This window comes from Sminthopsis crassicaudata, chromosome 2 (assembly GCF_048593235.1).
Source record: "Sminthopsis crassicaudata isolate SCR6 chromosome 2, ASM4859323v1, whole genome shotgun sequence".
In the NCBI taxonomy this organism is placed as follows: domain Eukaryota; kingdom Metazoa; phylum Chordata; class Mammalia; order Dasyuromorphia; family Dasyuridae; genus Sminthopsis; species Sminthopsis crassicaudata.
The window spans coordinates 315,937,959-315,963,417 of NC_133618.1; the positions used below are offsets into that span (position 1 = coordinate 315,937,959).

Genomic DNA, 25,459 nt, shown 5'->3' on the forward strand with positions numbered 1-25,459 from the left:
AAATGTCTGTTATCTACCTAATGTTCTCATTATATTTTTTATTTGTTGCATTTTTCTAAGCAATTTCTTAAAAGATAAACCAGAGTTTTTATATCTCTTGACTCTGAAGTAAAACACATTTTTCCATTGTTTATATGTTCTCTCTGTGTTTTTGGTTTTAGATTAGTTTCATTGTACTACTAGTGTCTAATATGTTCGGTTTTTTAAAAATTTCACTATTTGATATATTTGTTTTAATATTTGTTCTTGTTTTAGCAGGTAAAAGAATCATAATTTAATTTTTATTAAATGAATATTAGAAGTATTCACTAAACTATTAACTTGTAATATTTTAAAAATTCATTTTGCATGTCATATCTTCCATTAACATTTGGGATCTTTTTTAAAGAAAAGAAAAATATATATATATATATTCTTCATGTATAACAAGCGCTTTGCTGAAGACCAAATTAATTAACTGACACTTTCCCTCCACTCTTTCCCTTCCACAAGAATGAGGTAGCCACTGACGAAATTCCTAGCTTTTGCTACAACTTTGAAGGCTTGTGGTTACTTACAGTTAACAAAACCATATCACTGAATTTGGCAACAGAGATGGGCCCTTTCACACCCACTACTTAAAGTTCATTTTATGTCAGTTTAATAAACATTTGCTATGTGCAAGGCTCTGGGGAGTAAGGAAATTCTGTAGGAATACTCTGTTATACTCTGGAATGCTTTGTTTTAGAAACATGTTTTTGTTTTTTTCTAAGAAAACTTTCCAATGTTTATGATTATATTATATGGATTTACATACTTTAAAATTGCTTGTAAGAATTTAATGAAAATATTTTGTATTGTATCTATTTCTAGAACAGAGTAATTATTAGTCTTTTTTATGTCATAGACCTTTTTGGCAGTCTGAGATTACTTTTCAGAATGATGTCTTTAAATGCATAAAATAGAATGCATAGAATTACAAAGAAAGTAATTATATTGAAATATCAAAATATTTTTCAAAATAAGTTGATGGGACTCCATGTTAAAAACCTGTTTTATAAGTAAATCCAGTATCAAAAACAAATAACTATAAAAAATTTGAGCTACAATATGACAAAATCCAGGAAATACTGACTGAAAACTGAAACTTTCAGTCTCAAATCCTTCAGGTCTTTAATTTAACAGATTGGTGGTATTATATTAACTAAATATTGACTTAAGTTTAATTACACTTTTTTTAAATCAAAGATTAACTCTAGTGACTTACAGCAAATCTGTTTTGTTTCACAAATATTTAGTAAATAATAATTTCAATATTTATAATGGTGGTCAGTTTTTATAATTTTGCAAATATTAGAAAAATTCTTTAAAATTTGTACTTGAATTGCAGATATCAACCTTTATTTTGCCCAAGTCTTTGCAGAAAATATGCATGGCTTCATTAAGAGAGAAGGAAGAATTGCCTAGTTCCCTAAATAGAGATTAAGGTCTACTGACTTGCTAGATTCCCGGATTAATTCTTCCTCCTGACACCATTCGTACCAAATTCGTACTTGATACTCTCTGCAGGTGGTAGAGGCAAAGTCCATCTGTTCTTTTCCCAAATACACTCGTGCTTGCTATCTAATTTAAAAGAAGCAGACCTTGATGGACAAGTAAATGGAATTTCATGGCCTACCAAGTGTAAAGACCTTTGGAACTGGGTTATTGCCATTTCTTTAACGTGGCACACAAACTTTTTTTTTTTTTAACTAGTATGGAAATCTCTATCAGCTTACAGTTTGGGAGAAAGAAAAATAGAAAATGAGGATTTAGCATTGAGGCACATTCATTTAAAAAAAAAAAAGCAATCTTTTAAGTTTTGGGGAGAATATAATTGTGGCTCTTCCTCCCTGGAAATGGCCTTGCCAGTTGACATTATCCATAAAAGTGATGTTTTGAGAACCATCCTTTTCATAAAAAAGGATCCTATGGTAGTTCAGAAGTTTAAAATGTACATTTCATCAGACTAAATAGAGTCCTTATACTTCTCTGCTGCCAAATTCAGAAGATTACTATATTAAGAGAAATAAATGGGATAACAGAAGAAAATGCCAAACTAACCACTCTGCATGGGTGCGGATCTGAAGTTATGTTTTCTTCTTATTCTTCTTTTTACCAACTCTGGGGCTATGTGATGCTTTTTTCTTTGTTTTCATGGGCCTTTCCTCTATCCCTGTCACTCCCTGTATGGGTAACCCTAAAACTTTTCCTCCGTCCCCTCCCCTCTTTGCCCCTTCCCCAACTTTTGTATGTGCTTGTGGGTTTGAAACCCTGGGACATTTGTAGCCTCGTACAATAATAGCGCTCGACTTGTCCCTCCTGTTCCTCCAGGAAAGGAAGTTCTTCAAAGGCTTCTTTGGAAAAGTAAGTTTAATGCCCTGTTTGTGCTTGTTGTATAAGGAGTTACACCCCTGGTTTAGCACTCTATATATCTCCGTTAAGTGTTTCAGTTTTACAAAATTTACAGTAACTTTGGGTTCAGTATGTTACTACTCATTAATCAATTTAAGGATTGACTTGGACAGTGTTTGTGGACTAAAAAGTAGGCTTTAATGAGTGTATTTAATACCTGAATGTCAGATGATGTCCAGAGTAATCAAATAGAACCAAGAGCTTAGGAAATGGTATCAAAGTTATGATCGCTCACTTTAAGACTGGTTATCAAAGGATCTTCAGGAGGGGCTTGATCTAGAATGACTTTTAATATCCCTTCCAGGTCTAAATTTGTTTTCCTTTGTTCCCCACCCATAGTATCATTTCACAAATTAACAAAACTAGACTTTCTGTTTAATGTTCAATGTTGAAAAAGCAACAGAGGAGCAACCTCCAGATTCAATGAGCTCTCCCAGATTTTGTCATCGTAAATTCAAAACTAATTCTTTTAAATCATATTTAGCCAAAATTTTTTAAAAGTATAGAATTCTGGGAGTTCAGAAGCATTCTGTTTTGGAAGTCTGCCTATGTTTTAACATTGTTATCCAAGAAAAAAAAGTATTCACTTATGGTTCATTATGAGGCTTGTCATTTATATTATGTCCTTTATGAGGACCTCTCCAAAGAAGGACTGAGAATATGTAATCAGTCAACAGATTCATTTGTAAAAAAATACCATTCCATGACATATGGTAAATTTCTGCTGTTTTATTTATAAGACTTTCATCATTTATTTTTGCCAGGATAAAGCTGAGTATATCATAAAACATTTCCCCAAAAATGTATCATTTGATCTGAATATAAATTTCTGGACTCATTATTAATATGTTCATATAAACTACTTTAGCTGTTACTGTTTCTTCAAAAAAAAGTTACTATATTAAGTTGATCCATTTTTTTAATCAAAGAGACATCTTAATAATCACTTTATTTTAAAGTTTTTTGACCTAATTGGGGTCCCTTTCATACTTACTTAATCTAAATTGATTTTAAGAAATTTGATTTGGGTGATACAGTTCCATTTTTGCTGGTATTTTGAAGTGAAAGGTCAAATAATTTGCCTTTGCATATCATAGGAAATTTTTGGCAAGGATCTTGAATATCAGTCATATTTAATTATTCCTTAGTTCATAAGAAAGTTCAATGGGGCAGCTAGGTTCTGCAGTGGATAGAGAGCCAGACCTGAAGTCAAGAAGAGACATCCATCTTACATTCAGATCTGGCTCAAATGCCTTCTTGTGTGACCCCTGACAAGTCATTTAACCCTGTTAGCTTAGTTTCCTTAGATTTAAAATATGAACTGGAGAAGAAAATGGCAAACTCCTCTAGGATCTTTGCCAAGAAAACCCCAGATAAGAGTCATGAAGAGTTGGCACAACTGAAAAATTTATTGACTAACAATAAAGGTTCAAGATATCCATGTTTGGAGGGGATCTAATACTTATGACATCTTGTTTTAATTATTTAATTTCATTTTGATTCAGCAGATATTTTTTTCATTCCTGATAAAGTGCAGTTCCAGGATGATAGGTTCAAGGATTTAAAATTTAAAAACAAAACATAACAAACCCAGCCCTTAAGGACTTAAGATTCTGTTGGGAGATGATAAAACATATAGCCATATATCCCAAAGAGATCTTAAAAAAGGGAAAGGGACCTGTATGTACAAGAATGTTTGTGACAGCCCTCTTTGTAGTGGCCAGAAACTGGTAACTGAGTGGATGCCTATCAATTGGAGAATGGCGAATAAATTGTGGTAAATGAATGTTATGGAATATTATTGTTCTGAAGAAATGACCAGCGAGATGATTTCAGAGAGACCTGGAGACACTTACATGAACTGATGCTGAATGAAATGAGCAGGACCAGATCATTATACACTTCAACAACATTAGTATATGATGATCAGTTCTGATAGACATGACTCTCTTCAACAATGAGATGAACCAAATCAGTTCCATTTGTTCAATAATGAATAGAATCAGCTACGCCCAACGAAAGAACTCTGGGAAATGAGTGTGAACCACAACATAGCATTTCCAATCCCTCTATTTTTGTCTGCCTGCATTTTTTATTTCTTTCACAGGTTAAATGTACATTATTTCAAAGTCTGATTCTTCTTGTGCAACTGTATAGACATGTATACATATATTGTATTTAACATATACTTTAACATATTTAACGTATATTGGTCTACCTGCCATCTGGGGGAAGGGGTTGGGGGAAGGAGGGGAAAAATTGGAACAAAAGGTTTTACAATTGTCAATGTTGAAAAATTACCCGTGCATATATCTTGTAAATAAAAAGCTATAATAAAAAATATAGTCAATAATAAATATGAAAGCTTTTCAAAATACAGTTTCTAATAACAATACCACATAGCCACAGTACACATACAATTTCCCTTTTCTGATTTCTTACACTTAGCTTAAAATAGACGTAGATGGCATAGTTAAGAATAGGAATTACATTTATATTGGCATTTCAGTCATTCAACCAATAAACATTTATTAAACCTTTATTTTGTGCCAAGCACCATGCTCAGCCCTGGGAATACAAAGAAAAGCATACATTCTGGTGGGATATAAAACATGTAACATGTCAATAATTAGACACACAGAAAATGTGTACAAAGGAACTAAAAAGCAAACTGAAAAGAGTTAGGGGGACCTGAAAAGGCCTCCTAATAAAGGTGGACTTTGAATTGGATCTTGAAGATAGAAGTTTGAAAAAGCAAAAGTCAAAGCATTCCAGACATGGGGGGAAAGGCATGGAGAAGGTCATATCATGTTTAAGAAACTCTGAAAAGAACAGTGTTGCTGGAGCATAGAGTTCATTGATGAACACATAAGTTGTCGTAGACTAGAAAGGTAGGAAGAAGCTAGTTTAGGAAAAGCTTTAAATGCCATGCAAAGGATTTTATATTTGGTCTTAGAAAATCAACAAAAATTTTTGAATGTTGTTTATATTCTGCTTATCACTTTCCAAATGTAAGCAATTGTTGTTCTCTTTATTTACACTGGTGACATAATTTCTCCCACAGTATATGCAGCTGGATAGCACATTAGAGAGAACACTGGACTTGGAATCAGGAAGTGAGTTCAAATGTGGCCTCAGACACTTTTTAGCTACGTAGTCTTGGTCAATCACTTTACTCTTTTTGACTCAGTTTCTCATCTGTAGTATAAGCTATAGAAGGAAATGGCAAATCACTCTAGTATCTTTGCCAAGAAAACAGTCAGACATGACTGGAACAACTCAACAAAATATCATAATTAAAGAAATAGTATATTAAATTATTTTATTACATTGTACTACTTGCCCACATTTTGTGACTAAAAAAGGGCAGGCACAGATGAAACTATATTTTTATTATTTCTATAAAGCTAATTTGCAAAGATTTTCTGTAAAGCAAGTCAGAGAATATGTTTCATCCACACAGATTTCCAGGAGCTTTCTAAATTTTTTAACATTAAAGTTAAATGTCATCTTTGTAAAGAAAAAAAAATTCATTTCTAATAAAAGCGCCTCTTCCAGCAGTTAAGTAAATCATGCTACTATTTAAGAGATAGAGCTATTTACATTTTGGGCGAAATGTTAAAACACTGCTCTTGATTTTGTTTTCAGCAGAACTTGTCTGTTGGGGAAAAAAATAATTAATTTTACAAGGATTTTTTTCCCTGTTCTAATAAATAGATGGAGCTCTATTGTGTAACAAAGCATGGTTTTAAAACAAAGATTTTCATTAGAAGCTTTTAAAACTCGTTATCAATCATCATAGCTATGTGCTGAAAAAGAACATCCTAATTTTTAAGATTACTTATATATCGATTACTTATATATCGATGAGAGCTGATGGTGAGCACAGTTTCATAATATATTCCAAAGATGGCTAATTGACATTAATTAATCATAGGAACTGCAGTTTACTTGTTCAGGAATTATAATCTGAAAGTATTCATTGATATGGACAATAGGTACTTTAAAAGACATAGCATACACCTTTTTATAAATAGGAATGAAAAGTTTTGGACTATTCATCTTGATCCTGCTTACTGTTGCTAAAAGTCTCAGATCTGCTTCTTCTCTTCTGAGAAGCCTCTCAGCTCTCCCTCCTCCTTCCTCTAGTTCCAAAGGATAACATTGATAGTACAAGTTTCAGCAATGTGACCTAAATCAATTTAGATTTTATCATAGAGTTGTGCTGCATCTAAATATTCCTCTGTGATAAGATTCTATTTCTAAACCCATTTCAGAAGTTAAGAACTGAAGAATTAAAGTTTCAAATTGAAGACTCAAGAGTTATTTACTCCCCGCCCCCCCCCCCCACTCTTTGCGTGCATAGGACACTGTAGATAAGATAGTTGACAAATGTTTGGTGACTGATTCCAAGCCCTCTGTGATCCAGCTTAAGTTTTTGCTGACCACATCATTTAACTATACTACATATAGTGTCAGCGATGCCATTCTTGATCTCTGCCTTCTGAAGATTGTCATATGCAAGTAAATCTGACAGCCCAAGATAGGCACATGATACATTAAACTTGAAATATATTTTTAAATAAGTTTGTCTTTATATACCTCAGCAAAAATCTTATTCTGATACCCTGTTGGTCTTAGATACTTAATAGCTGGTGACCCTGGGCAAATCAACTAACCTCTGTTTGTCTTAGATATCTATAAAATAGAGAAAATGATATCAACCACTTCTCAGAGTTGAGGTTCAAATGAGATAATAATTATTAAAGCATTTAGCACAGTATATAGGAAGCATTATGCAAATGTTAGCTGTTAACTTATTACTGTGGCACAGAAGTCACACTCTATACTCAAAGACTGTGTCAGTATAGCACAAGCTAAAAAAGGTTTTGAAAGGCAAATGCTTCTTGTCCAAGGACAATCTACCAAGTTTGGAAAGGCTCATTACCAAGTTGGCATCAAAATGATGAACTCTGGGACCATAGCAACTTTCAAAGACCATCTGCTATGTTACAGAACAGTTGAGTTCAGCGTTTTTACTTTCTTCATACAGATCCTTGTGGTATTTGAAGAGCCAAACCATAACATTGCCTTAAGTATCATTTCTATCTTATGGGAAGGACAGAAAATTAAATTCTTTGTTCCAACTCACAAGGTTAAAAATCTTTTAATTTTTAATTTGTATAATGAAATAAACATTTCTATATAGGTTCTAGAACAAGGTTCTATAACACCTACTTTTATAACCTCTGCTTTATAGAAGCTTCCTTAACAATTCAGGACAAAGACAGCATTAAAAAGCTAAGTCCTCTAGCCACTTTATTTTAATTTTCATTTCTAATACAATCTAATAACCATATTATAGGACAGTTAGATGATGTAATGGATAGAACACCAGCCTTGATGTCAAGAGGGGCTGAGTTCAAATCCAGCCTCAGACACTTAACACTTCCTAGCTGTGTGACATTTAACCCCAATTGCCTCAGCAACAAAAAAAGCAAAAAAACAAAAAAAAACCATATTATAAATTAGAAGAAACATCCTATCCTATAATTTAGGTTTTCTATTTGTAGGGAATCTTAGAATTCACCTGAACTCTGAGATCAGTGTACAGTGCTGTGACCTAAAAGTCTTTACTATGTACGTTAATGTGTCTGAAAATACTAAGTAGAAGAGGAATATTTATGATGTCACTATGATTTTTTTTTGTTTGAAATAACCAAGCCTCAGTGTAAAAATCACCAAAATAATTGACTTGAGTTTTTAAAATATTGTTTTATTCAAATCTTTATCATTGTAGTGTTTTGAGACTATTGCTTACTAGTATCAGATTCTAGGGAATAGAACAATTGGAAATAACATTATTTTATTTTAGTATTATGGAGTTGAAAGGGTTTCTTTGGTTTTTTTGTTCTTTGTTTTTTTGTAAGATGAGGTGTCTGTTTCATACATTCTTAAATCAAATTTCCCAGATTATTCTTAAAGGCATCATTTTCTGTAGTAAGAGGACAATAGTTCATTGGGGCTTAAAAGTATATCATTTTGCCATGTTCATCTTTAAAATACTTCCTTTATCAGAAATGCTTAGCTCCTATCAAAAAAAAATGATAACAACTTAAACTTTCAATTAGAGAAATATTGCACAATTCTCTTTGGCACAAAACATACATATTTAGTGCATATGTAATTCAAGTTTACATGTTTCTAGTGACTTTATTGTTGTTTCTGCAGAAAGCATTTGGAATTAACAAAAGTTCTCCAGTATGTTTCTAAGGCAGCTCAAAAAAGCATTAGCTAATTATTTCCCTCATTTATAAGCTTAAGAATCATTTTTTTTTCCAGGCACACATGTCCATGAAGTACTCAATATGAATCCAAACTTTTTGTTACATTGTAGTTGGTGAATGATGGAATGCTCCAGAGAACATTGTGCTATTTTTTCTCTAGGGAAGGGCAGAAAGTCAGACATTTCATATAAAAACCCATTGAGTGATATGCAAGAATGTGGACATGGGAAAAAAAAAAAAAGGAGATTTTCCAATTCTTCTTGATACTGTTATTTTTCATATATGTCAGAACATGTATTTCAAAGAATAAAACAAAAATAAGAATCCAGAAAGAGCATATGTAATAAAATACAAAAAAGATTAACGTCATACAGGAAAGGGTGTGGGGATTAAAATAGCCACAAGGAGGAAAAGGGAGGGTATACCAGACACTCCCTCATTTAGGGAAAAAGAATCAAGTCCATTCCACAGTAGATAAGTGGTCAAAGGATGTGAACAAATGGTTTTCAGAAAAGAAGTACAAACTATAAATGATGTCATGAAAACGTGCTGTAAGTCACTGATGATAAGAAAAATGCAAAACAAAAACAGCTCCAAGATTTCACTTCACTGCATGCAATATGAAAAAGAGGAATAGTCAGTTTTGGAGGAGTTTTGGAAAGATAGGTACACAAACGCTCTCTGGGTGGATCTTTGAGGTAATCTAGGTGTTCTGGATTTCAGTTTGGAATTATGCAATACAAAAAGGACTAAACTGTCCATACTCTTCAACCCAGCAATCTCATTATTGGAAAGTAAACATCAGAAATGAAGATCCAATACCATATGAATGTTATGGAATGTTATTGTTCTATAAGAAATGACCAGTACAGAGAGGCTTGGAGAGACTTGCATGAACTGACGCTAAGTGAAATGAGCAGAACTAGGAGATTATTATATACTTCAACAACAATACTATATGATGATCAATTCTGATGGAAATGGTTATCTTCAACAATGAGAGGATCCAAATCAGTTCCAACTGATCTATAATGAACAGAACTAGCTATACCCAGAGAAAAAACACTGGGAAATGAGTATGAACCACAACATAGCATTTCCACTCTTTCTGTTATTGTTTCTTTGCATTTTTGTTTTTTCTCCTCAGGTTATTTTTACTTCTTTCTGAATCTTTCTTGTACAGCAAGATAACTGTAAAAATATGTATACATATATTGTATTTAACATATACTTTGCATATGTTTTGTATATGAAAAGCTATAATTTTAAAAAAAGAAAACTTTAAAAATTAAAAATAAATAAAACCAACCATGGGCGGGGAGGGGAGAAGATCCAATACCAACCAAAAATATTGCAGCAACACCTGAAAAAGAGGAGCCCTATCAAGAGGGAAGTGGTAGGGAAAAAAATCTATAAGAATAAAACTGTAGTCCTGTTGTGCAGTAAGAAATGAATCTGAAAATTGGAAACTACATGAATACCCATCAATTGGAGAATGGCTGAATAAATTGTGGTATTTGAATATTATGGGATATTATTGTTCTATAAGAAATGACCAACAGGATGATTTCAGAAAGGCCTGGAAAGACTTTCATGAACTGATGCTGAGTGAAATGAGTAGGATCAGAAGATCATTGTATACTTCAACAACAATACTGTATTATGATCAATTCTAATGGATGTGGCCATTTTCAACAATGAGATGAACCAAATCAGTTCCAATAGAGCATAAATGAACTGAACCAGCTACACCCAGCAAAAGAACTCTGGGAAATGAATTTGAACCATTACATAGAATTCCCAATCCCTCTATTTTTGTCCACCTGCATTTTGGATTTCCTTCACTTTATACTTTAACATATTTAACATGTATTGGGCAACCTGCCATCTGAGTGGGGAGGGGAAAAATTAGAACAAAAGGTTTGACAATTGTCAATGTTGTAAAATTACCCATGCATATATCTGGTAAATAAAAACTATTTAAAAAATGAAATGAAATGAATCTGAGGAATACAAAGCAACACAAGAAAGTTCATATGAACGATGCAGAGAAATGTGGAAGATCAAAAAAAGTCTAATAACTACAACAAAGTAAATGAGAAGTTCACTAAAAAATTACATCCTTGATTCATGGAAATCCTAATTCTCTTGCAGAATGAATAATGAAACATAATTCATCCCTTACTTCAAGGAATAAAAAAACTACTAGAACAAACTTTTGTCAGCTTTTGGCTCTAGTTTTTGTTTTATGTGTTCAGTCTGAAGGTAGTATGGGAAAGGACTATGATCTACAAACATATTTAAGAAAAAGAATTGAGTTTCCCAGAGACTATAATCCACAAATTGCCTTATAGAGTTATTAGAATAGAGCTTAAACTCCTCCCTCTCCCTTCACCTAGACTTGATGCCTCTGACAGAAGAAAGTATAAATATAACTCTAGTGAAATTTTACCATGTCTGAAATAATATCTTTTGTAAGATTTCTTTTCACATCAGAAAGCTTTGTGGACCATGCAAAACAAAACTGAAAACTTCATTTCATGTCAGTAGGAATATGAATTCCATTGGTTCCCTTCATGTAAGGCTGTTCACTCTTTGTTTTTTCTACAGATCTTGAGATGGAAGGATAATGTGATAATTCTGCCCATCACATTCTTGCCTTTTTATCATGAATTCAATCTTCACTACAGAATAAGGATGTTCTCTTTTCTGCTTTGTGGATTAGGAATGCTTCCTTGTAGAGTTCAGTCAATATGAAGTTGGTGAACAACTATTCCTACATTAGAAAATGCTTTTTCCAGATAGGTTGTCATCCCTTTCTGTATGTGTTGGGGGGAAAACAAAACAAAACAAATTCTGAGTTCTTTCCCCATGGGATACGTGTTTTAGTTTGAGACTGGAAACACTTGAAAAGCTTTCTCTTCCACTTTGTCTCATAGGCTACAATCATCTCTCTGCTCTGCAGATGATCTGCAGCTGTGGTTTCCTAACATTTCATAACTGTTCCACATAGTTTGATGTTGTGCCCCATGTTTGTAAGGCTTTTTTCTTTAATGTCTGTTCTATTAGTTTGTAGTTGCCCCATTTTAGGGCAGTGATCTCCATGGTATTCTGTTATTCTGTGCATACATTCAATTGAAGTCACTGCTGTGACTTCTTTACTGATTTTGAATGAATGCCAGTACTTAGTTGGTAGTTTAAGTAATCATATAATTTTAGACTCCTAAATGACAGAGTAAAGGTCATCTAAGACCCTTCTCTCTATTTTATGTACAAGGTAGCTTGTAGATAAACTGATGAAGAAAAATAATTCAATGACTCCATTCAAATAAGCAACAGACTCAGAGTTCATCCAGTCCATCCCAACTGAATTTTTTCATATGTCCTGACAAATAGTCATCCAAATTCTGTTTGAAGAATTCCAATGAAGAGCAACTCTTTTAACTGATATGAGAGCTCCATTACACTTGTGGGTAGTTTTGATTGTTACAAAAGCCCATTTTGCTTGTGGGGAGTTTAAATCTACTCTGACTTATACTCATTCACCTAGTTCTTCTCTCTGAGATCTAAAAGGAAAAAAGTTGATTCCTCTTTTACATGATATGCCCTTTAAAAATTTGAAGCAGCCTAGTATATCTTATCTTGGCTAAACATCTTCACTCTTCCATGGTTTTCCAATTCCTACATAATTCTAATCATACATCACTACCCTGGTGAAATGTGCCTGCCAGAACTAAGGAAGATACTCTAGGTACATGATGTGATCAGGGCCACATCCATTGTTTGAAAGCCTCTTTTCTCTCTTAATAATTCAGCCAAGTACTACATTGCCTTTTGACTTCCGTGTCACATTGTAGACTCATAAAGTCCATGGGCCTCTTTAGCAAAAACTGAAGTCATTGTGTCTTCCCTATCCTATTCTTTATTCCTATTAAAATATCCTCACACTTGTTGTTCAGTGTATTTGCTGTCCCTATCTGAAAACCTTGATACAAATCATTTGTACTGCCATTTATTAGCTGTGCAATCATGAATCAAACAGTTCATCTTGCTTGAATGCAGTTCTTTTCATCTGTAATATGTGGTAATCATATTCATGCAGCCTATCTCATATGATTGTTGTGAGTAAAATGCTTTGTAAAATTTTTAAAATTACTAATCTAAATGTGATCAGTGACTATAGTTACATCTGGAATAAATCTCAGATGTCTTCACCAGTTTCTATTATTTAAAAGGGGAAAAGAACTAAAAGCTAGCCAATACACCTATGATTCTTCTAGTTTTTTTTTTTTTTAATTTAAATTTTTTGAAGCCTGGAATTAATTTACTACATACAATTCCCTCTCTAAATTTAGCCAGTAATTCTCCGCCCTGACCTTCTGGCAGCTATTTTCTATTCCTTTCTCTCATCCGTATTAAAACCAATTTTTATTCCTGTTCATAACATTATCAATGAATTTCTCATATAGTGAGGACAGATTTTATTTGTGGATTATACATTACTTTTCTCCATTTAATTCTAAATATGCAATTTACTGATTGGGTAATTTATAATAAATCCAATACTTGTTTCCGCTTTAGTGTCAGATTATTTAAACAGTCATTTGATTGCTTCTTCTAAGCAAATAGTACTGTTGGCTAAGGTAAAAAATAATTTAAAAGTCAAACATCAAAACATTTGGAAAGAAAAAACTGAAATTCTCAGCAAACTGAATTCCATTTCCTGTCATTGACCCACAAGTAGACATAATGGTTTGACAAATGAAGTTTGGTGATTTAAAGTTCTGAATCAAAGCAAGACCTTTCCATTCCATAGAAATCATATTTTGCAGAATGATTTTCTATGTTTTATGAGTCTCTGTTTTAGTGATTACTCAGCTTTTCTGTCATTGTTAAAGTAAAAAGTGTTGAAACAGTAGTGTTAAAATAATTCTTAAGTTTCAAATCTAAATTTCTGCTGCCTCATTTTTTTCTTATCAATACCTAGGGTGTCAAGTGTTCTTTAAAAAATATGCTTATACCTATAATATAAGTATTCTCAAACTCTCCATTTTAAATACAAAACTGTTATATTTGTCCTTTGACACTCTTCTCCTGGATCTTTGGGTCTTCTGACTTCAACCAACAGAAAAGCATTGCTCTTATGAATATGACATTTTTTGTGATACACCATAAATTATAAGGGGCATATAAGTGGATAGTATGCTGGCCTGGCACTCAAGGGAGACTCACCTTTCTGATTCAAATTTGGCTTTGGACATTTACTAGCTGTGTGTCTCTGGGCAAGTCACTTAACTCTTTTTATCTCAGTTTCATCATCTGTAAAATGAACTAGAGAAGGAAATGGCAAACCACTGGTATCTTTGCCAAGAAAACCCCAATTGGGGTCATGGAAAATCAGACATGACTGAAAAACAAATTTTAAAATTAATGTTTCAGTGTTTGAAGAAGAAGTGATTGAGCTTGAGATGGATTGAAGATTGTGGCTTTGATGCATTGCTTTTGAGTTACAATGTTTAGGAATCATTGATTGGTAAGCTAGTTCAGAGCTTGAAGATAAAACCCAGGGGATTTGAATATGATCAGAGACCCTGTTTGCTCAAAACAATCCAGGCACGAATGGAACTGTAGGACAAAACACCTATCTTGTTGAAGTAGCAGTTGCTTTGCAGACCATAGTGACCGAAAGAGAATTTAACATTTAAGAACAAGACTGAACAAGAATAATTCCATGAAATTGTTGGGATATTATGACAGACAAAGCCTTTTATTGACAAAGGAATGTAACAATGGAAAACAAATGGAATGTAATTTCAGAAAACTCATATATGTTACCCATAAATAAGTACTATTTCTGAAATAACCTAGTAATGACACAAAGGAGTATATTTAAGGCTATATGCCCACATATGCAGGGAAACCTCAGATTGTTATCTGAGTAGAAATTGGTTTTGTGTAACTTTATTCTCTTAGAGAATGCAGTTTAGTTGTTTTAAGATTTCTTTGCTTGTTCTTGTCCTTGTGACAGAATCCTACTATGAAGTTGATGTATTCCATCTTTTATATTATTTTGTTTGTACAACCCCTTAAAGCAGATAGGACAAAAAGCTATGAAAATGACATTGCAAACTTATCCATTGCCTTTCAGAGAAATCAAATGCCAGCCTAACATTTCTCCTAGCAAAAAAATTAAATTCATATTGTGTTAAAGATATATTTCTAATAACTTTTCAAGTGATCTTCTTGAACCTCTAGTTATACCCATTTGATTTCTGAATTAGAAAGGGACAAATATTTCTGTGCTCATCTTCAAAAAAATAATCGTTATATTTTTTGCTAATTAAAATGAAAATGTTGACTTGGTTGTCCCTTTTAGCATTAAATCCATGATGCTGTGATTCTGCCACACACACTGGGGGCATTAGGGGTTGTGGGAATGGTCAGAATCCAAATTTAAACCTGGTATGTTATTACCTTTATCTTTTAAGTACATTTTTAGAAGCTACTTGTGGTGTAACTCCTTATGTATTTAATGTGTATCTTACTCTTGTTTTTTTCTTGGTTGATGTTTGGAAATGGGTGAAGAATCTAACCTTAAGTTCTTTGCCCTTAACTGAATGTGATAACCTGGTTTTGATTCCACCTATACCCTCCCCTCTTTACTTAATTTCATATTATTGTTTTGCATTGTGTTTCTAAATTACTGGCTTTGGCTTGGTTTTCCCTGAATGTTTTTGCAGTCTGGTTTGAGTATCTGGCTTTGGGCATCCCTCCTGAACTTCGACTCCATCTGCACTTATTGTTGTGGTTCTTGGAAAGCACAGCTGGTTTGTTGTTTTTTTTTTTCTTCAGGAAGGTGACACTATTTGTTAATATTTTATATGTGTATGTGTCTTTCTCTTGTCTTCTCTTGAAAGACTGGAAAAAAGGCCGTGAAAGCAGTCCTGTGGGTTTCAGCAGATGGACTCCGAGTTGTGGATGAAAAAACTAAGGTTAGATTTGTCTAAACTTAATTGTAATCATTTGTGTATCGTGTGTTCTTCCCTAGTGATCAGGTCTAATTTCATTAAGTTGTTGTAGTCGCTGTACCTCCTTCCGCTGTGTCCAAAGTGCAGCCCTCTGAGGGACTTTCAGCATTCATGAAGCCAATTTAGTTACCCCCTTAAAAAGGAAATTTTCTCAGCAGTACACTTCTGGCTTGTTTCACATGACAGAACATGTTTGTTCTGTGCAACATTAGCGTTTACTGTTAAAATCTGGATCTTTTTTTATTCCTACGTATAATAAAGCTGCAATCAACCAGATCCTTGAATTGTGAATTTTTTTACTTGAATTATGACTGACTATGTCTGAACCTGCTTGGCTTTCCTTCGTATATTTTGAAAAGTGATGTTTAAACTGATTAACCTGCTTTTTTGCCAGACATTTCTTTTAAGACAAATTTCACAAACCTGGAAATTGGTTTATTTTATAACATTTATTCATATCCCATAAAGTATATAAGAACTTGGAGCAGCATTCAGTAAATGGGAGAAAGCATTCCCACAAGATTGGTTTAACCTTGACGTTATATGGTTATAGGTATAGAGAGTAGAAAAGTTAGAATTTCTGCATTAAGGGCAGAATTGTTACAAAGATACAAGTAATTTTGACTAAAAGTCTCCCAAGAAATGGTCAAAGGTCAAAAATTTCTTATCTTCAACAAGACTTCTCTAATTAATTAAACTAAGAAATTACCTTTGCTCTGGAAGAAAGGAAGAAAAGCTTATTAGATAGACTGTTTTTTTTTTTTTTTTAAACTACATGGCTTTAATGTGCCCAATTTGGTTGGTTATTTAAAACTTTTACAACAAAAATTACAGTAATTGGGTCACTTTTTAAGAGCTTGACTCTTTCTCCCCATACCAAAACTAAAAGTGAAGAGTAGTCTTAGAGATATATAGTTGTATTAGCAATCATTTTATTTAGTTTTTAGGTAAGATTATGGGTGTTTTTTCTTTGTGCCATCCTGCAGGAGCACTGACTCTTTGGAGTGGTACAATGCATTGCTTTACAATTGGGGATGTGATGCTGCTCCCTGGTGGCCCAATACAACATTACCAATAGTTTTGCTCAAGACAATATACAGAGTGGTTTTGGCAATGTCTGTTCCAAAAGAAATAACTATTTTCACAAGTCACAAGACCATATCTCATTTAAGTAATGAATGGACATGATTCTAGACCTCACATATTTTCTTTCAAGGTATCTTTCCTTGAAATACATGTTTTGGAAGCCATTTGGTAATGTATTCCTTATAGAATTCAGTAATAGTAGAATATAGATATTCATATATAGAATATAGAATTCATAAAATTTAAAAATTCAAATTCCTAAGAAAGAGAAAAGGGGAAAAGGGATCTGAAGTACAATGTTCATCAGCAAGACATATTGCTCAAAGCATAAGACAACTATGGAAAGAATACTAAAACTTTACAATTCAACCTGAGTCTGAATCCTACTTCACCCTCTGCCAGTGTGACCTTGGAGAAGCCACTGAAACCTTTTAAGGGGCTGGATTTCAAAGGTCCCTTTCACTTCTAAACCAATCAATAAGAATTTAAATGCCATATGTTGGATAGAGAACTGGACTTGAAGCCAGGAAGACATGGCTTCAAGTCCTGCCCCTGACTATAATTTTGTGTAAGCTGCTTAAGTTCTGAGTTCTAGTCTAAATAAATCTTTAAGAGTATAAATTGAGAAAATGTCAACCTGCATTGCTAGAGGGAGTTTCCTTACCCAAGAATTTCCTATGCCACATATCTAGTTCCTGACTTTTCCTATGCTCCAGGTCCTGAGACTCAGAAGTAGGGTTACAAAGACAAAAATGAAATGGTTTTTGCTCTCAAATTGCTTGCACTCTGTTGGGGGGGGGGGAGAATAAGTTCACAAATAAATATACACATAATAAATACAAGGTAATACTAGCAGAAACTAGAGGGACTAGGGAAGGCTTCATGTGGAAAAGTAGCTTTTTGGGGGCAGTTTGAAAGAAATAATGGATTCTAAAAAGTGGTATAGTGATTGCATTCTAGCCATGGAGGCCTGACCAACTGGTGCAAAAGCCTGGTGATAGAGATGAACTATCCAGTTTGAGGAACTGCAAAACTTAGACATAGTTGTTTATAGAGAGCAGTGGAGGAACTTGTTAATGGGGAGAAGCCAAAGATGGGGATGGAGATGAAGTAAAGATGATTATGAACTCAAAAAGCTTAGAGGAAGCTTTGAGAGGAAACAAAGGAACATACAGAAGAATTGCTTTTGGCAAGGAGAAATTTCATTTCTTAATCAGAGACTGGAATAAAGGAGGAGAGAATAGTAAATGAAAAGGCATTTCAGAATGTAGACAAAGACAGAAAGGAAAGTCTAGTAAATGATGTCATATTATCAGTAAAGTATGAAGAAGCATAGTTTTTCCTAAGAGTTTAGGTAAGGAGAACATGTGGAAACCTTTAAGAGATGAGAAGGTTTAGATAATCTTTGTGCAGAGTGGGACAGAAAATCAATCAGACAGAAGGAGTATTATTAATAAAAAAGTTCTTTTTTTGAACTCTTATGGAAAAATAGTTAATTTTAAAAAAAGTTTTTGGCAGAGAAGGAAAAGTCCTAGAATATTACCTCCTCCTCTCTCCCCAAAGAATCTAAAACAACTGTGGTCATATAATAATAATGAGTAAAGGTCCCACGTTGAAAAAGGGATGCCAAAATGAAAGGAAGATTGCCATTACAGTGCTTATCAAACCTAACTTTATTTAATCAGTTTTCTTAGACTATTCATAGAAGGTTTTACAAAACCACTAACTGCTGTTTCTGAGGAACATAAAGCAAACAGATAAAAGACTGGAAAAGAGCAAGTATTATATTCATCTTGAAAGGGAAAAAAAGGATCTTTCAGCTCAACAAATGGTACTTGGGGAAATACTACCCCAAATCATCCAAATTAAGTATTATGCACTCAGTAAAAGTAAGTGGCACCTTTATGGTAAACAAACAATCCCTGCCAAGCCAAGAATGAAATTCATTCTTTTCTATGAAATCTAGGAAAGAAGGGGAAAACATTTGACTTTTTTTTTCTATAGCAGGCAATTTTTATCATGCAATTAGAAAGATAATAGTTTAAACCATTTTACTGATCACTAGTTTTCTACAGGACATCTCTTGGGTCTCTTAAGTGTGTTATCAAAGCAGATGTTCTTTTGTCTTTTGTCTTTTATTCACCTTTCATTCTATACTAGCTCTTTGAGTATTAAAATTTCAGATTATTAAAAACAACACCAGAAAGTTTCCAAAACTCAGCATTTTAAAAACATTTTAGATTATACTGTCAAATGAAATAGCTAATTAGAATATACCTCTTAAAATGAAGTTAGTAGCTTAATATCAGTTTAGAACAGGGGTAGAGAAACATTTTCTGCCATTTCTGGCCATTTAGAAATGTATAACATCATTTGTGGGCCATACAAAATTATCAACTGAGAGAACTCAAGCAATGGTTGTTGTACTCTTCTGCATTTTTTGCAGTTGCAAATGGTTGTGCAAAGCCTTATTATACAGTCTATGGGCCTGATTGGACATTCCTAACTCCTGGATTAGAGGAATATAAACCCATGGAAATCATCGCTTAACAAAAACTGGAGAAAAAGAAATTCAGTTTACAGTCACTATAATTCAAATAACTGAGTAATAACCTACCAAGACAAGCATAAGTCTACATAAAGATAATTATAAAAAAGAAACTTTAAGAGAAACAAAGGAAAAATGAAATAATTGAAGATAAGTTGAATAACAAAAATCAATCACATTCTAGATTGCCAAAAAATTGAAGATCTTTTATAAATAAGATTAAGTAGCCATCCATTTTGCATATATTAGTTGAATTCTCTGATCTTTCTTTTTACTTTCCTTGAAGCAGTCAGCTGATTCAGATGACCTCTTGTAAATCTATAATTCTCTTTAATATGTGTTTTATATATATATATAAACTTCCAAAAATACAGTTTTAAAGTACTATTAATAATAATAGCTTTAATAATTTAAAACTTCACTGAGACTTATGGGATACCTTGTATTCCACCTGTTTATAGTTATAAAAGTGTATAAGATAAGTTTTGAGATACCCAACCTTTGTTTGGTCATGGACCATTTTGGCAGTGCACTAAAGTATATGAGATGGACATCTCAGAATAATATTTTTAAATGCAAAAATAAAATACACAAGATTGCAAAAGATTATATTGAAATGAAGATGTAATTTTTCCTCCATCTATATTCATGGAACCTCTGAAATCTATTCATGGACCCAAATTAAGAACCCTGATTTAGATAATAGAGCTGTGACCCATAAATGTTTATATTTTGTTTTTATATCATGATTATTTTAAAGTAATTAGTTTCATTTCTATAGATATTAAATATAAAGTCTATATAGGCACATGTGCACAAATTGGATAATGTTGTTGCTCACAAAAATTTCATAAAAATTCCTTCCTGTGATGCTCTTGTCCTAAATTTTACATGCCATAGAAAATGATTGTCTCCTTTCCTTTGATTAGATAGGTAGTAGATAGCCAGATTTCTAAGCATATACTTCTTTATCCCATGTTAGAGTAAGTCCAAAATATTTTAAGCATTTGAATTTAAGTATTCTAAAATTAATGAAACCTTTCTTTCCTTATGCTTCAATTTTCTAGGACCTCATAGTTGACCAGACAATAGAGAAAGTTTCTTTCTGTGCCCCAGACAGGAACTTTGACAGGGCTTTCTCTTATATTTGTCGTGATGGCACAACACGACGTTGGATTTGCCATTGCTTCATGGCTGTTAAAGACACGGTAAGTTGTGGCAGCTTGTTTTTTCATACGTCCAGAAACCGGGGTTTTATCCAAATTTGGTTAGTCATTAATTTCCCTCCCAAAAGCACAGGTAAGAAACTAGATGCTACATTAGCTACTAATGATAAGGATACCCAAAAAGAACTTCCTTCCTCCCATTTGGTCAAGTTACTTTCATATAACCTAGCAACACATTCAGTAAAGTGATTGGTAGACATTCAGGATTTGTCTATGGCTACTGGAAATTAGCTAACATACTCATGGTGGTTTATATCTCTTTTTTCATTTGTGTTCTCTTTTTTTTTAATATACTTTTAAGTGTTTTTGAGTTTGTTTCTTTTTTTTTTTTTTTTTTAAAGAATTAAATATTTAATTTTCATTTCCAAAATCGCTTTACCTCCCCACCTCACACTGAGAAGGCAAAATAAATAAAACCCATTACAAATATGTATGGCATACAAAACAAAAATTCTTGCATTAATCATGTCTGTATTCCTTCTTCCTCTACTCCCTCTCCCCCCCCAAAAAAAAAAGCAAGAAAAGGAAAGAAATAAAAGAAAATATGCTATAGTCTGTACGATCTCAGTTCCTCAGTTCTCTTTATGTATGTGGTAACATACTTACTCCTGAGACTATATAAATTGTATTTATATCTGTTTATACGAATCTTTTAATGTTTGGATTTAAATTTTTTTTTACTTTTAATTTAACTGTTGCTGAATGATTGAACTGAAACTAGGAAGGAGTTCTTTTAAAAAAAAAATGTTAATTTAGCAAGAGAAATTGCCTTCCTTTAATAACAGTTTTAGCCATAGACAGTAATATAGCTACCAGAACCCAATCTGGGAGGGGAAAATACTTCTGCTGTTCTGGAACTGGCTTAGCTCAAAAGACATTAAGCCAACCCCAAGAATATTGTAGAGATAAACAGAGGGACAACATGCTTTTTTGTCATTTTAGACTTCAGAAAAACCTCAAAGTGTATTTATTTATCATTTTTTCTATACTTTCAAAATCTTAAAAAAGCTTCGGGGCTAGGATTATCTTACTTTAATTTTAGAATAGTTTGTACCTCAAAATCTTTCAAAGTTTCTTTGATTTTCCTAAGAGGCTTTTTCTGCTTTTAAAACTTTGGACCTCCTGCACACACTCTTTTGTGTAAATAATAATTTGGCTGTATTCACATGAATTCCTCAGTGATCTTTTGCTCTTTATTATTAACTGGGTGATGGGGCAATTTGCTTGACTGTCAATGTGCTAGGCAATTCTCTGAGTCTATTGTAAGTTACAAACAAATTGCTCATCAGTGTTGATGGGTTTCCAGTTTGGGAGCTTTCTACACTGATAAAACACCAGGTTCTGGCAAAAAACTAATTTCATGTTATATCTTTCTAGTAGATATATCATTTTGTTGAAGGAATAGAAGAAAACTTAATCAGATTCAGTTAGCTAAGAAGCACTGTAACTTTTCTTAGGGATAATAGCAGTTTTAGAGTGATAGTCATATAATGTTTAATATTATAAAATTCATTTAAACTTGTCATTGCTTGATGTGTAAGTTGAGGAAAAAGCTGTTCACATCTATAAAATATGGGACTCTGGGTATGACCCTCTGCCCATAAACATTTTCCTCATTATTTCTGGTGCCTACATTGGTCCCATCTTTTCTACATATGAGCCAAGTAGCCTTAGATAGGTCAAGTGATATTTCTGAGCCTTCCTTTTCTTTTACAAAATGAGGGAGTGGTTTCTGGAGAGCAATTTGGAACTGTGCTCCAAGGGCATAAAGAATCATAAACAGACTGATTTTAGAAAGACCTGGAAAGATTGACGTGAATTGATACTGAGTGAAACAAACAAAACCAGGAAAACATCATAGACAGCAATAACAATTTTGTTTGATGATCAATTATGATAGATTTGGTTCTTCTCAGTGGTTCAATGATCTAAAGCTATCTTAATAAACTTTAGATGGAAAATACCATCCTCATTCAGAGAGAGAACTGTGGAGACTGAATGTAAATTAACACGTGCTAGGTTCTCTTTTTTAATTTTGTTTTTTTCTTCATGGTTTTTCCCTCTTGTTCAATTTTTTTTCTCCCAACATCATAATGGAAATATGTGAAAAATGAATGTATGTGTATAACCCCCCCAAATATTTACATATAACTAGGAAAATAAAAGTTAAATTAATTTTAAAAAATGAGGGGCTGACTTTTAGGCCCCTTTCTTCTATGAAAATCACTTAACAAGAGACAGATCATGACATTTTATAATTAGAAATTCATAATTCACATTCTTCTAGGAAAAGGAATGCAGTAACTTGAATTCATAAAGTTGTATGTTGTTTATAAAAATTATGATCTTACTAAGCTACACAAAAATCTGTCTTACTACTCACAACTGGGAGCTCTTCTGCTCCCAAACTCTATTCCATCCTCCTCATAACCTTTTGAGGTAAGAAGGATATTGGAAATTCCACTTTCTAGCCCAGAGAAATTGGCAGCAGACTAAAATTAAATAAAACTTTGTCCACCCACTTCACCTGCCTCACCCTCAGGCAGGCCAAAAAGCAGTTGAGTGATCAAAGCCCAGCATCCCTGGCTTTTGTGTTGACATTTCACTGTATGGAAATTGTTAACAATGCTGTCATTGATATAATGAATGAGCATAGATCTTTCACATAGATTCCAATAGATAGCTAAAGAGGATCTCACAAATGAAACAACAGTAAAGAAAAAAACAGAAAGACTGATAAGCTCCTCTAACCAGTCCATAAGCACACAAAAAGGAGGCTGGAAGAGGTGACACACCAGGAAAGCAAGCTCCATTAAGGGAGATAATTTTTGAATCATCAGACTCCCTAAAAACCATAACCAAGCAATTAGATATTATTGTTTTAATAAATCATAAAAGGAAAAATACCCAGATCTGTGGGATCAGAAGGCAAAGTTAAAAAAAAAAATTCAGTAATCACTTTACCGAAAACACCCAGAAATTTCATATTCATTTTCAGAGCTTCCATGTCAAAGAAAAAATACTATAAGCAGCCAGAAATAAAGATTGCAAGTACCAAGAAACTAATCAGGACCACACAAAATTTTATGACAATTACATCTTAAGATAAGAAAATTTGGACTATAAAATTCCAAAAAGCAGAAGACACTTTTACAAACTTTTTACAAACTGCTTTTACAAACAAGAAATTTACTTTGAAATAAGTGAGCACAATTCCATAATGAAAAAAAAATTAGTTTTTAATTGACTAGAGGACTTTCCAGTGAAAAGTATAATTTTTAAACTGTAAACATAAATCAAGAGAAACCTTGAAAGAGTAATTTTGTGAACAGCAGCTTCCATGAATTTAACAAGGATGTCCACTGTCAACATTAGTCTTTCATAGTTATAGAATGTTTACAGTAACAATTAGACAAGAAAAAAAGTTGAGGAAATAAGCATTGACAAAAAGAAAACAAACATAATTTTTGTAGATAGACATGATATTTTAGAAAACTAAAAATTTAATTTAATTAATTTTAGTAAAATAATAGATATAAAATACTACATCCACAAAAGAATCATCACTCTTTTTATATATTGCCAATAAAACTTAGCAGGCAGAGAGAATAAGAAAGTCCTTTCAAAGGAACCAAAGAATGTAAGATGTCTTTCCAAACATATGTAGGAATTTTATGAATACAAGTACAAAAAAGTCTTTAAAAACACAAGACAGATTATTGGAGAAATATTGGTAGTTTATAGTTATGCCTTGCCAATATAATAAAATTACAATACTATCTATTCTAAGTTGTATCTTGATATGCACCTTAACAATTATACTTACAAAGGATAACTTTACAGTACTAGAAAAAAATATCAAAATTTCTTTAGGTTATTGTGCTCTCAGCTCCTTTTCTCAATCTAACTCACTAGAAAAAGCCACATACGTTGCCTATCTCCATTTTTTCCCGTCTCTCATTCCTCAACTTTTTGCAATCTGGGTTTTGACCTAGTCATTCAATTGAAACTATTTTCTTCAAAGTTACAAGTGATCTCTTAATTTAAAAATCCTATTTTTTCCCCTCTCTTCTCCTTTTTCTTGATGTTTCTTACATTTGATACTTACTTTTTTTTTCCCCTTTATGTTCTATTTTTGTGACACTGATTTTTTTCTTGGTTCTCCTACTTATCTGACCTCTCCTCCTTTAACGGCTTTTTTCTGTATCAGTCTTTGTGTGTTGCCCAGATTTCTATCCTAGGTTAACTTCACTTAAAAAATATAACCAGTCAAGACAATCATGATTCCTACCTCTTGGCAAAGAGGTGATGAACTGGAAGAGTAGAGTGAGACATTTTCAGGCAAGACCTAATATGTGATGTATTGTTTGATTCTACTTGTTAGAAGGGAGGGCTTTTATGGAGCGTGTTTTGGTTATGAAAGGGAGTGGGTATTAATAATCCCCCCCAAAAAAGGATAGAAAGAAGCATCAATGAAACATTTTTTTCAAATAGACAGAAAAGAGCAGAAGAAATTTCAGAAGGATAATCAGAGTCCTTTTGATTTTTCTATGAAAAAATTAATATATACTTAAAAACAAGCTGTATATAATAGAGATGTATGGTGTCCTATACAAACCTTTTTCTGTTCTTTGTGTAAGTAAATGTTTACATTATCAAGTTCATCTGACATTATCAAGTTTATAACAACAAAGGATATTTTCAGAATGCTTTTTTTATTGTTTCTCAAATTGTGACATTATCAGATAATTTCCTAAAAGCAGGTTTTAATGTAGGAAAACAAGATAGATTGGGCAGTACGTGAAATCAATAAACTCCCTAACTAATAATATATAGTTGTGACTCATTGAG

General features: G+C 33.0%; 1 protein-coding gene across 6 annotated transcripts in view; it reads left to right on the plus strand.

Annotated features, from left to right (window-relative positions):
• The window catches only part of NUMB (NUMB endocytic adaptor protein), a 178,309-nt gene that overhangs the window by 142,717 nt on the left and 10,133 nt on the right, over positions 1 to 25,459 (plus strand). For 3 of the 6 annotated variants that reach the window (XM_074290081.1, XM_074290085.1, XM_074290082.1), the window contains 3 exons: positions 2,353 to 2,385; positions 15,638 to 15,712; positions 20,450 to 20,590. In XM_074290081.1, the coding sequence (XP_074146182.1) occupies positions 2,353 to 2,385; positions 15,638 to 15,712; positions 20,450 to 20,590 (249 nt within the window). The remainder of the gene's footprint in view (positions 1 to 2,352; positions 2,386 to 15,637; positions 15,713 to 20,449; positions 20,591 to 25,459) is intronic. The other 3 variants (XM_074290083.1, XM_074290086.1, XM_074290084.1) reach the window with 1 other exon arrangement.